Here is a 13,110-nt window from a genome sequence, read left to right as displayed (position 1 = left end):
ATGAGAGAAATCATATGATAATTGTCTTTCTCTGCTTGACTTATTTCACTTAGCATTATCTCCTCCAGTGCCGTTCATGTTGCAGCAAATGTTGAGAACTCGTTCTTTCTGATAGCTGAGTAATATTCCATTGTATATATGGACCACAACTTCCTGATGGTGATAGGAAGCTTGGCGAGGCTGGGGTAGCACCAAGATGGCTCAGGGAGGGACTCAAGGAGAACTCTGTGGAGAAATACAGTAAACCCCATCTGGCCAAATGATGAAGGCTGACAACCCAGTGATGTCATGTGGACATCACGCACCCCGATCTGATGCGATGAGAGGGGCACTTCACTTCTTCCCCCCAAAACCTTAACCCCAGTCAGATCATGAGAAAAACATCAGACAAACCCAAACTGAGGGACATTTTACAAAATACCTGACCAGTACTCTTCAAAACTGTCAAAATTATGCAAAACAAGGCAAGACTGGGAGCCAGTCCCAAACCAGAGGAGACTAAGGAGACATGACAACGAAACCTGGGGTGGGCTCCCAGAGGAGATCCTGGAGCACAAAGAAGGCATGGAGTGAAATCCGAATAAAGCTTAGTTAAAAACAAAGCACAACTGAACAGACAGAAACCTCCTCTGTGGACCTGTGGCTCTCTCGTGTCCCACTCTAAGTTGTGGTCTCTGTGGCTTTCCAGTGTCGGCATCGTTCGATGGGAAGCAGCACCTGCGGAGCCTGCCTGTGGTGAACAGCATCCGGTACGTGCTCCGCTTCCTCGCCAAGCTGTGCCGAAGCCTCCTGTGTGATGACCTCTTCAGCCACCAGCCCTTCCCCAGGGGCTCCAGTGGCTCCGAGGAAGCCCAGGAGAAGAAGGAAGGCAGGATGGAGTCAGGTAGGCTTTGTCCATCTGTCTTCCCTGTGCCTGAGGCGGTCCCAGGTGTCCCTGCCCTCCTGGGAGCTCCTGAAAGTGCTCCCGTTGGAGGCTCCCAGGCTGCCTCTCTGCCCCCCCACCCCCACCCCGGGAGGGGTCAGGGCCGGCCGGGACTGAGGGTACCTAGACAGTCCCCACCCAGGCTGCAGAGGGAAGGGATTGCTCCAGCTACTGAGAGCTGATGTTATAGCTTTCAGGCTTATGTTACTAGAATTTAGACAATGAGACCACATCACATATCATGAATTATTTTCTTCACTCTCCTCTAATTTAGACTCTTGGGCACTTATCCATCCTTGTTGAGTCATTGAAAGACTACGGCACTAAGGAACAAATCCTGAAGAAACTCCGGCTAAGAAATAGATTATGTTGGTCTTGTCTGGGGGCCTCAGGTACCCACCCATGTCAATAAACAGAGTGTCTCTTGCTGCAGGGATTTGACCAGGCCGGGAATCAAATAGGTTTTTCAGTAAGAGTTAGTGTTTCTCTCTCATCACAGGATGGAAAGTGATCCAGGGGCTGAGGGCCTTTTGTTGCAGAGTAGCTCAGCATGGAAAAGCCGGTGGCAAGGTCAGTAAGGGCACAGAAGGGCCACACGTGGTGTGCCCAAGGGGCTAGATAGCTCCGCTTAGCAGCCCTGAGGTATGGATTTATAAAAAAGTTGAACGTGACTCTAGGCTCTGGATTCCAGGTTCCCACAGAGATGTTGCCTCTTTTCTTTCTCTGGAAGCAGTATTGTTGATATAAAAAGAGAACATAGCCAGTGAAACTGGAATCTAGTCATTATGTCATTCTACAAACATTTGTTGAACACTCTTCGATTCCAAGCACCGTGTGAGATCTTGTGATAAAACAAATACAGGAGCTTGGGAAAGTTTTTGAGGTATTGACTGACCACTACAGATAATGGAAAATGAATACATCTGCAGATATGTGCTTACAGATAGGCTGAGAGCCTTCAACAAAAAGATGCTTATAGTAAGAGTGGCTATATTTTAAGTTTAAGAGGACAGCAGGGAAGGATAAATCTAGATTCTTAGCATAGATTTTTTTTTTTAAGATACTGTCAAGAACCCTGTTTACAATTTTACATTAATCTCTCTGAGACCTGGGAAACAGGAAAAATTTGGCCTTTACAATGAAAGCTACCTAATTAAATATAGTCTATGTGAGCAGATACTATATACATTTGTGGGTTTTGTTTTTGTTTTGTTTTGTTTGTTTTTGATATCTCTATATGTGCAAGCTTGGGAAAATCTTTTCTTCTCTCTGGGCCTCCATTTCCTAAATGAGGTGTTGGGGTTGCGCATGCACAGTGCTCCTTCTGGTTCTGACAGTATGAATCTGGCTTCTCTTCTAAGCCTTAGCTGACTCAGGAACATATCCTAAAGCTAATGTGTCTTCTAGTGAATCTTGTAATGAGACTAGCAGAATGGTCTGATTTTACTTTGCAATCCACTGATCACTGTTACACTGAACAAGCAATGACCCATAGGACATAATCATAAAGCCCCATAATTCATGTCTCTCTTTCTTCTTTAAATATATCCCGTGGGACCACTTCATTCCTATCCATGGATGAAATTTTGGACAGATCTTGTGACTTTTCTTGCTCCTTTCAGGTAACAAAACATTCTCTAGTCAATAATTAATATATCTAGAGCAGTGTAATAATCAAACTTTAAATTTCACTCAAAGATATAACTACTCCCCATTCCCAGTTCAGACCTGCTTCAGGCCAGTTGGCTTCTCTCCACCTCACACCTAACCTTGTGTTTTTGCCCCCTCCCGTATCTAGCTAATAATGATTTCGAATCCTTTGTGACTAGAGTGAGGGAAGGAGGAGAGGCGAGAGGTAGGAGTTTTTACCTGACTAATCCTGCTGTGAGTTGGCATCATACTCCCAAGTTCTGGCAGGTGTTTAAAGCTGATTTTACATCCTCTGGGCTCTTACATGGGCACGTAGGTGATCCTGCCATCTCTCGCTGCACTTTCCCTGACATGGACAAACTCAGTTCTTCGCTGACTGGTTATCTGGTCACTTACAATTCCTGCCACAGCCCCACATCTGCAGGTAAATCTCTAGCTTCTTTCTGCAGAGGCCCCCTTGTGCCACCATACAGTCCCACAGAAAGAATCTAAGATGATCAGACTCTTTTTTAGAGAGTAGGGAGGGAGGAGAAGAGGGGCTGAGGGAGAGGGAGAGAGAGAATCCCAAGCAGGCTCCACACGGGCCTCCATCTCACAACCCTGAGCTCATGAGCTGAGCTGAAATCAAGAGTCAGATGCTTAACCAACTGAGCCACCCAGGCGCCCCAAAGATGTTACTTTAGATCTCTTTTCTGATGGCCCACATCTGGTCCCTGACAAACACTACAATACTTTGCCCAAACAAACTCTGGGCACGGAGGCTGCACCTTGCAGGCACCTTCCTTTGTTCTGCCATTGGAGTAGCCAGACTTTTGGATTTCCCATGGGAATCAAACAATAATCCATTGTGTCTCTCAAGCTTCAGGGACAGATATCAAGCTAGTCTCATGGCCACATTGAAGCCCTTGGGAATACACTAGACAGTTCTCTCCATAATTCCTCTTCTAGTCAATCTGTTTCTCAACCTCTACATTTCTCTTGCAGGCTGGATGTAGGTGGTCATCTATAGGTATAAAACTGGCTTTCCACCATCTTTTCTTTTTCTTTCTTCCTTTTTTTTTTTTTTTTTGCAAGATCTGCTCACTCCACTTTACCTTGAGGGATCTGTTGTCTTGCAGCCTCAGCCAAAACTGAAACTAAAATAGTTTCATTTTAACATCCTGTCCCAGGAGCCCCCCTTCAACTTTCCTGAAGTGATTACTAAGGAAACTCTTGCCTTGGTTTCTACCGTATTCCCTCCCAAGCTCACCATACTGGAGGAAGTTTCAGAGTTTTCCTGGGAGAGGTGTCACTGCCTCACTTCTTCCCTTGACCGAGATGGTTATTTCTACCCAAAAGCTGCTTTCCTTCCTAATTGGCCTGGCTCAGGAAGCAATGACTCGAATTGTCTTCATGAGCCCTTCCCTAGCCCATGGCTGATTTGAAAAAATGAATTGCTCCGAATCAACCAACCTTGTGGACATTGTTGCACATGCCCTAGGTGCTGCGGAGCCGAGTGCAGTAGGTCTCACGTGTCTGGGAGCCTCAGGGAAAGTGGAAGAAGCAGTAGCCTCTAAGTGGCCTCTTGCCACATGTCTTTCCCACCAGTGTGCCATGGAGCCTAAAATGACACCAGTAGAGAGTTTGCCTTTAGATCGAGACATCGCCTCTTTAGGATTGCCTTGTCAAATTTCCCTTAAAGGGTAACACATCAAATTATTATCACTTCCAATGAAGATTTAGCTTATCACCCCCTTTTCCACTATTGTGGCAAAAAGGGCACATGTAAGACGGAAGGATGGAGGCCTTTGTTGATTTTAGGGTCCAGATCCCTCCATAGGACCACGTCGTTCCTAAACATGACTGCACAGTCTTGAGCTCATTTGCCCAGGTGGTTCTCTGCCCCAGTGCTGCTTGGTTAAAGCTGTATCTGTTAGGCTTGAGCCACACAGTTGCAGGGTTTGTCAACACTCATCAGAGCAGTTCCAGAAGACAGTTAATCAGACGATAAGAAAAGGAAAAACCATGACATGTAAGGAACTATCAAAGAAATGAGGTTTGTGGTAAAAAAAAAAAATGGATGTTTTGGGGGAAGACATCGTTTTCTGATCCAGTATATGACAGCAGGTCATGTGGATTTGTTCTTGGTGGTTCTGGTGGTAGATTTAATTAAACGTAGGGTCTTGCCACTCAACTCTCCCCAGGAGCACCCTCATCAGCTGAGAAAGGCAGAAGTTCAGGGGCTCCCTCCACACTTGCCAACAAGAGATCCCAGGTGTTTTGAAGACACATTATAGTTTGAGAAGCGTGGATTTAAGGACCACTCTGCCAGGTAGAGAACTTGGCAGCTGGAGAGCCAGGTGGAACTCTTACAAGATAGCTCCCTTAGGGGTCAGGTGGGGTTGTATTCGTAAGGAACTTTGAAGAGTCAAAGCCATGGAAGTAGAAGGGCCTGCTTGAATGGTAGTGATCTCCCCGTTACTGGTGACAAGTGCAGATGCCCGCTGGTGAGGGCCATGAGGGGCAACAGCGGTAACCCAGAGGAGAAGGAGGAGCCAGATGTCACAGCGGGAGGTGGCAGAGGCTAGCTCTGGGCAGCAGGTGCCCCAGGAGCCCCAGCGAGGGCCCCCCGGAGGTGAAAGTGAGGATACCAAGACAGAGCGGCTCACGCTGGAACAGAGAGAGGGCATCTTCCACATCCCTTCCTCAGAGCTTTCCTGTGATCTTTCTCCTATGTCTGGGGAAAACCAGACTACCTACTCAGCTGCCCGAATCCAGTCTGGAAGGTAAAGTTCCTGGCTCGAAATCAGGAACTTCGGTCATTTCCCTTTAATTCTGTTACCTGACAGCCACGTGGTTGTGTTTTAGGCAGTAGGGCAGCCTCCGGTGCTTCAGGGGGCTGCAGGCAGAAACATGGCTTTGATAACGTTTGTGGTTCTGTCAGAAGCCATGGGACGATCACAGGGAAATTTTACCTTCCTTTTGAATATTGAAAAGAAAAGCCCTCAATTATAGATAAACGTTAGCCAGCGTTTTCCAAGCTTTACTGTGCTCCGGAGCCAGCTGGCGTCCTGTTAAAGCGCAGATGCGGCCGCGGGGCTGGCGCGGGCTGGAGAGGCCGCGTGTGGAACAGGCGCACAGGTGGGTCGGCGCTGCTGCGGGTCGGCGGCCACACTTTGAGGGATGAAGCATGGGCTGGCAGAGTCCTGCTCGCCTAGGGAAATGGAGAATTTATTTCGGGTTTTCAGTAAAATAAGTCTATTTGCACGAGGACGATGCCCCCCTCCCCCCTCAAGTGTTGCCACCGAAGATGATCCAGTGCCCATGGAGAGGAGAGGGCGGAGTGGTCAGGCGAGGTGGCAGGTGTGCAAACCCAGGCGAGAAAGAGGAGGTTTGCTGCACTGGCGAGAAGGGTGAAAGAAAGCCAAGAACGATGACAGGCGAAGTCTTCACTGTGGCCTGGACACCTTCCACAGCAGGGTCCCTGCCGTCCTTTAGGCTTCCCCGAACCTTGAGATGTCCGTCTGTTCTCCCAGCCCCTAGTTTACACATCCTCGGTGGCACTTACTTTTGCCTTATATTGCAAGAATCTGGGTCCAGATCTCATCTCCCCGCTGGATAGATGTGGGGGCAGGGCCGTGCAGTAACGCCGCAGAGCCTGAGAAGTAACGAGCCTGCGGCAAATATTTATGACTTGACCTCTGTGCAACACAACAGAACAAATCGTCCGCTCACCAAGAGTAGGGGAGATCTCTGGAAACCACAGACGTGATAGCTGAACTCTTCTGCGAGATCTAACTTAGTGATTGGTTTCCTGTCTTTTGAAGTTTTAATACGATGGGAACAAACTGTTTACTTTTTCTCGAGTAGCTTTTTCGATACACAGATGGTAGGGGTGGGAGATGAAGAAGGACATTTGTTCTTGAAGCTTGATGTTTTCATCCTTCGCTGGTGGTCTTTGAGCCAGGCACCAGGAAACGAGTGGTGTAACATATTCACAGAGTTCTCCATTATGGTTGAACCTATGTCCCCAGCCTTTAGAAATCGAAGTGGCTTCCTTGTTGAACTACAAATTCATCTAATACGATAGCTCTACAGAGAATGACTATGCAGGGAAAACTTATCTTTCTGAAAGATTATTTATTTCTAAAAGGAAAGAGAGTTCATCAAGTGCCATGAATTATATTACATAGAAACATCCATTTAGTCAGTCCACAAACATTTAGTGAGCTTTTCCATTTGGGATGCACTGAGGCCCTCAAGGTCAAGGCCACTTGTTCAGAGCCACACAGAAAGGCCACAGTGGGGAGGAAACTGAGCCCAGGTCTTCCCTTCTCTGACCCTTTGCTTTCCTCCCAAGCCCGTTGTCGGTAGGGTCCTATTACCCCACACTTGCCGAGGAGGGTGTACATCTGTACCCCCCCACCCCCACCCCAAGCTCAGAAGCCCGACTGCGCACAGTGGGTGCTCACAAATGACTTGTGGTACACCTGTGTCATTTCATCTCACAAAGATGTAAAAGAACAGAATAAGCCCCAACCCCCATTTAGCAAAATCTATGCAGAAACTGAACTCCAAGTGCATCAATTCTTTTTTCTCCTTCTGGGTTTCCTATCTTGGTCCCAAGGAGTGTTTCATCCTTGTCCCTGGGCTCTGGGTACATCCTGGCTGGGTGACATCCACAGGACAGGCAGAGCCCATCACTCCAGACACCAGGAGAGCCCTCTCATCTTTACAAAACCCACACAGAGTGGCCTACTCCACCAGCCATTAGGAATAATTTGACCTGGTATTTTATTTTAAAGATGTATTCATTTATTTTGAGAGAGAGAGGGTGTGAGCAAGTGAGTGGGGGGGCGGGGCAGAGGGAGAGGGAGAGAATCTCAAGCAGGCTGTCCACTGAGCCTAGAGCCCAATGCGGGGCTTGAACTCAGGACCCAGAGATCATGACCTAAGTGAAATCAAGACGTGGATGCTTAAACAACTGAGCCACCCAGGCGCCCCTTGACCTGGTATTTTAAATAATATGTGGAATGATGGAGGCAAAAAACAAACAAACAAAAAAATGAAGGAAGGTGTGTTATACCAGATTCCCTTGCAGCCACTTGTCCCCCAGTGCAGGCCAGTGATTGGAGTATCTCAGAGCTGTGCTTGCCCTATCACAGCCAGAGACCATGTGAACAAAATGAGCTGTTCTGTTCTCAAGCCAACTGTTGGAAAGAGTGTCTTTTGGGAAGAGAACAAAGTTATCAGTACAAGCTCAGGTGTCAAGAATCCTCTGAGAAAGTTTTGATGGAAAGGTTCAAAGAGGAGTGTCTATCAGGCCTGCAGCAAATCCAAAGGCCTTCCTATATTTTCAGACAGCTGGGTCCAGGGGAAGCCCAGCCAGAGCTCCTACAGCATAAGATGGGGAGTGCTTGCCAGGATGGGACTCAATCTTAGCTCTGCCCGTGAGCGTTGATATGAGTTCATTTAGGAAAATTTATTTATTGTGTTTCCAGTTATGTCATTCATTAAATTATAATATCTGTATATATTTTAAGACACTGAGCTAGGGATGCCTGCTGGGCTCAGTCAGTAGAGTATGTGACTCTTGATCTCAGAGTTGTGAATTTGAGCCCCATGTGGGGTGTCGAGATTACTTAAAAAAATAAAATCTTAAAAAAAAAATTGAGCTAAAGGGGAAAAATATAACCTCATGAAAAAGGCCTGAGTTTCATGGAGTTTAAAATAGATTTTTTCAATGTTCAGCACTTTCTTGAACCTCTTTGCATTGCAAGGCTTATGTTCTCTTTTGAGTCCTATAGCTACTAAGGAAGCACAGGTATTCAGTAATTCTTGTTAAATGCATGAATATTCCAATTAAGCTGTTATATAACACTCTGGGCTAAACTTCATCAACTTTCTCCTATTCCTGGGTAGTGTCTGGTTCTCAAACAAAAGAAGTAAACTGTCTGCTAAAAAAAATCCCATAAACTTTCTGGCAGAGAATTGAGCAGGTGTTCTACGGCACGTAGTTCCTAGCTGCGACTGAATGAGTCGTTACCATTTCCAAACGGACAGGCGGGGTCAAGAGAAAAGAAGCAAATACCCTTTTCCCATTTGTATTAGTTATCTATTGCTGTGTGACAAGTTACCCCAAAACTTAGTGGTTTTAAATAATGTTTATTATCTCAGTTTCTGTAAGTCAGGAGTTGAGGTGCAGCTTAACTGGGTCCCCTGGCTCTGGGTCCCACACCAGGCTGCATCTTGACACTCAACTAGAAAAAGATTCACTTCCTAGCTTATTCGTGTGCTTGTTGGTTGCCCATGAGCTGTTGGTTTCTTGCCGTATGGGCCTCTCCACAGAGCATCTCACAATAGGGCAGGTTGCTTTACTAGCGTTAGGAATACTGGAAAGTATCATGAGCCTTCCTGAAAGTCAGGGTGTCCGTTTAGAACCAAAACTTACAAGGTGTCCTCTATTCTGGTGACTCCAACATTTTCCTGATTGAGGACCACTTTTAATTTCTCTGAAGTTCTAGAAAGACTAATGTGGGGCTGTTGAGGAAACAGAGCATGACTGCGGAAGGTGCCCCCCTACCTACGTCCTCTCCCACCTGTCAGGAGTTACCCTAAGAACCTGGGGTAGAGGTGTGGCAGCACTGCAAGACCATGTGGAAAGTGTTCTGCAACCTGCTCTCCTCTTGAGACAGAAAGGGCATTCATTATCCCAAACGGCTGACTTTGGGCAAAATTTCCACAGGAGGAAATCAACCCATAGACTTAGAGCAAAGTCTGAGGCAAACCAGGAACACTTGAGAGGACTGCCGAAGTTCAGGTGTCAGGCAGTAAAATTATGGCTGGTTTCTGTGCATCTCATTAGGGGAGAAAATAAATAAATGTACTTAAATGGACCAGAGGGGAGTCATAAGGTTGATTCTGAGGGCTGAGTGATCTGAACTTAGAGACAAGCTTAAAGGGAAAAATCTATACTGGCCAGAGACCAAGTTAATGGAAAATTTAATTGAAGCGAATAAAATCTAAGCCTCCTAGGTGGTGTGGCCTGGTGCCCTTTGAACCGGGAAGGCTGGGACAGGAGGCCACAGAGGGCCCTGAGGGAAAACGCGATGAGCTTATCTGAGCAAGAACAAGGGCGGGACTGAGCCTGAGCAAAGAAAGTCGACAAACCTCCACTAGAGCCTCAGTGACAGGCAGCCTTGAGGGCAGAGAGGAAATCTGCTGATTTCTGCCACGGAGGAGTCCTTTGAAGTCCTCTGCCTCCCACAGCAGCACTGAGCACGTGCTGGGCACCCCGGAGTGTGCGGCCAACCACGGTAGGAAACAATGGCCCCTCCATAGGGGAAGGGCAGCCCTACTGGGGACCTGCTATTGTTTCCCGGGGTCTCCTCCCTCCTGCCCCCTTCTGCTTCTCTCCTCGCAGGTCTCGCTCCGCTGCGCAGAGCTCACTGGCTGCACCTCCAAGGGGGTGGCACCTGGCGGGGCATCGGGAAATAGTCCTTCCCCAGCTCTTGGAGCGGCAGTGTAGGGGGCCCACGGTGCTACTTCCTTTCCGAATCTGGGTCTCAGAGCTGGGATCTGGGGAGCTGCCCTCTCTTCAAGGAGCCAAGCCAGGCTGTTCACACACGGAGCCCTCTGGACACTGATCCAGTGGTTTGCCTTCCTTGCCAGCCTGGGCAGGGTTGTGTGGCACGCTGGCCTGGGCAGACTGGCTGGCAATCGATCCAGAGAAAGGCAGTGGCTCCCAGCCCGGGGGAAGGTGGCCGCAATGATTAGAGAAAGGGTTCACTGTGTGCCGCAGCTGTTCCTTCAATTGAGAAGTTATGACTGATGTGGGGAAATAAGGTGGGGAGTGGAGGGTGTGTGCGTGTGTGTGTGTGTGTGTGTGCGCGCGCGCACGCCTCCATGAAAGAGGGGGTGGAAAGAACTGTGTGTACTGGAAAAGAATAGTTTCTAAGACTCTGGAATTTGGGGGTTATTATTGTATGAATAGGTATTATTTGAGAATAATTTTGCAGATGGCAGTATTGTTGCTTTTCAGGGCTTCATTTGGTTAAAGAACCCAAGAAAAGTGCCAGCTCCACTTTTTTATACAATAAACAGGCCAAGTTCACTTAACTGTGAGCAGTTCGGTCTTGTGTCCTAAATGCCAACTGGTCAACCCCAGCCTGAACTAAAACTCCATCAGGAGTGTCTGCACTTTTATACATGTGAGCCCTTTGTCCTCTCTCTGCTGCTCCCACTGCCTTGGCACTTTCTCTCTCCGGCTCCTGGCTTTCTTCTTCCTGTCCCTCTGTCTTTTCCTGCTTCTCTTCAGACCTTCTTTACATTCCAGGTGCTCTTGCCTGACCCTCCCGAGCCGCCGCAGGAGTGGGGCTGTGTGGGACAGGCGACTGGAAGCCTTTGCAGAGGTGAGGGAGGAGGGGGTGCGCACACACACCTGACTCTCCAGTTTGTTTCCCAGACAGGGATGCTTAGACACAGTTCAAATTCAGAAGCAAATGGCTATCCCTTGAGGCTCGAGTGGGTTTGAACCCTTCCAGAGTGTTCTTTGGCTTCACTAATGGGCAGGCTTTCTATATAGCGGCTGGGGGAACACGGAGTTCACAGATCAGCAAGGGTGGAAAAGGAACATCAGGCTCTCCTAAAGTTCCCAAGACATTAAACCCCGAAACGTGGCGGATGCCTTGGATGGCACCCTTGCTGTGTTTGCCTTTCTATCCAAGCCTGCTCCTGTGATAGGACAAGAGCAGATGATTCCTTTTCCTGGAGGAAAGATGTAATGATTTTCCAAGCAGCAGCCTTTGTCTCTTGGGTAGAGGCAGGTTAGAGAAGAGAGTGCAGGAGACCCCTCTCCCTTATCCCACTTTGCTGAGCTGATGTTCTCCACAGAGATTACATGGCCTCCAATGGAGGCTGGGTTGGATCCTCGTGTTTAATGAATGAGAGGTGCCAGGGTGACAAGCTCACTGCAGATGAGAAGCGATTTTCTAAGAATCAGGGAGAAAGGAGCAGGAATGTCTTAACCTGCCAGCCCCGCGGGTGGCCGTGAGTCTGCGTGCAGGACTTGGATCTGCGGGGGCGCTCGTGCTGGCGATCCCAGGGCTGCTGGCCCCATCTGCTGTTCACTCACCAGGCAGCCGCAAAACCGCAGAGAAGCGTCATTCTCTCCTCAGGTTCGGATTTGGTCCTTCTTTTTACAGACTTGAAATAGTGGTTTTAGGTAACCAACAATCCATGCGTCACACGATGACAGCCTTAGTTACTAAGAGTTCCGCATACCCACAATTTCTCTCCCTGTATGTTGATGACCTCATAGTTTTGAATAGTATAAAGACGATGTATCCAGCAGTCATCTTTTCAACTAAAGCAAGAGGAATTGGGTTAGATGTAAGGAGGAACTTTAGACAATGAGATTTGCAGTACCATGAGCTAATTGTGAGGGGGATTGTAAAATCTCTTGCAGGAAGCTTTTAAATTAGCGGCTCATTTATTTTCCTTATTTACCACCCAGCCTGAAGGAGGGGTTGGTACTAACTCAGTGCTTTCCGGTGTTAATACACCACCTTTCACAATTTTTGCTGTGTCCATATAACAATTGTAAAAGTGTTTACTCAAGATATTCCTTTAAACAGATTCATTTCTTTTAACTGTAGCTGTTAGTTATTTTTTATATTGTACCAGTGAAATCATAGTTTGATGGGCTAATTATATTTTATTGCTATACACTAAAATACATGACTATAAAAAATAATGTTCACCTGTTGCTGTGTCTTCCAAAAAGATACATGTTCAAGTCCTAACTTTCAGTGCCTGTGAATAGAACTTTCTTTAGAAATGGGGTCTTTTGGGGTCCTGAGTGGCTCAGATGGTTAAGCATCCGACTCTTGATTTCGGCTCAGGTCATGATCTCGGGGTCATGGAATAGAGCTCCACGTCGGGTTCTGCACCCAGCAGGGAGCCTGCTTAAGATTTTCTCTCTCCTTCTGCTCCTCGCCCCACTCTTTCTCTCTCTCTAAAAGAAAGAAAGCAAGAAAGCAAGCAAGTAAGAAAGAAGGTGTTTGCAAGTGTAATCAAGATGAGGTCATACTGGACTATGGGCCCGAATCTAATGACTGATGTCTTCCTAAGACATTTGGACACAGACACAGAGGCACAGGAAAGATGCCATGTGACAATAGAGGCAGATAGGAGGGATCTATCCACAGTGAAAGATCGTTGGCTACCACCAGCAACTAGGCAGAGACAAGGAAGGATACTACCCTTGAGCCTTAAGAAAGAACATGGCCCTGGGGTACCTGGGTGGCACAGTCAGTAAGCATCCAACTCTTGGTTTCGGCTCAGGTCGTGAGATCAAGCTCCACATCGGGCTCCATGCTCAGTGTGGAATCTGCTTGAATTTCTCTCTCCCTCTGTTCTTCCCCCCAACTCTCTCTCTCCAAAATAAATAATAAATAAATCTAAAAAGAAAAAAAAAGAAAGAAGAAAGAAAGAAGAAAGAAAGAAAGAAAGAAAGAAAGAAAGAAAGAAAGAAAGAAAAAGAAAGAAAGAAAAAAAAA

General features: G+C 47.3%; 1 protein-coding gene across 14 annotated transcripts in view; it reads left to right on the top strand.

Annotated features, from left to right (window-relative positions):
* The window catches only part of SCML4 (Scm polycomb group protein like 4), a 105,659-nt gene that overhangs the window by 70,976 nt on the left and 21,573 nt on the right, over positions 1 to 13,110 (top strand). For 13 of the 14 annotated variants that reach the window (XR_004628062.1, XR_004628061.1, XR_004628063.1 and 10 more), the window contains one exon: positions 689 to 883. Coding sequence is in view for 10 of the 14 variants with exons in the window: in XM_019797629.2 (XP_019653188.1) it covers positions 689 to 883 (195 nt within the window). In the remaining 4 variants the exon portion in view is untranslated. Of the gene's footprint in view, positions 1 to 688; positions 884 to 7,515; positions 9,868 to 13,110 lie in introns of those variants that run through there. The other variant, XM_019797632.2, reaches the window with a different exon arrangement.

Source organism: Ailuropoda melanoleuca, chromosome 10 (genome assembly GCF_002007445.2).
Source record: "Ailuropoda melanoleuca isolate Jingjing chromosome 10, ASM200744v2, whole genome shotgun sequence".
In the NCBI taxonomy this organism is placed as follows: domain Eukaryota; kingdom Metazoa; phylum Chordata; class Mammalia; order Carnivora; family Ursidae; genus Ailuropoda; species Ailuropoda melanoleuca.
This window is presented reverse-complemented; position numbering and strand designations above follow the sequence as displayed.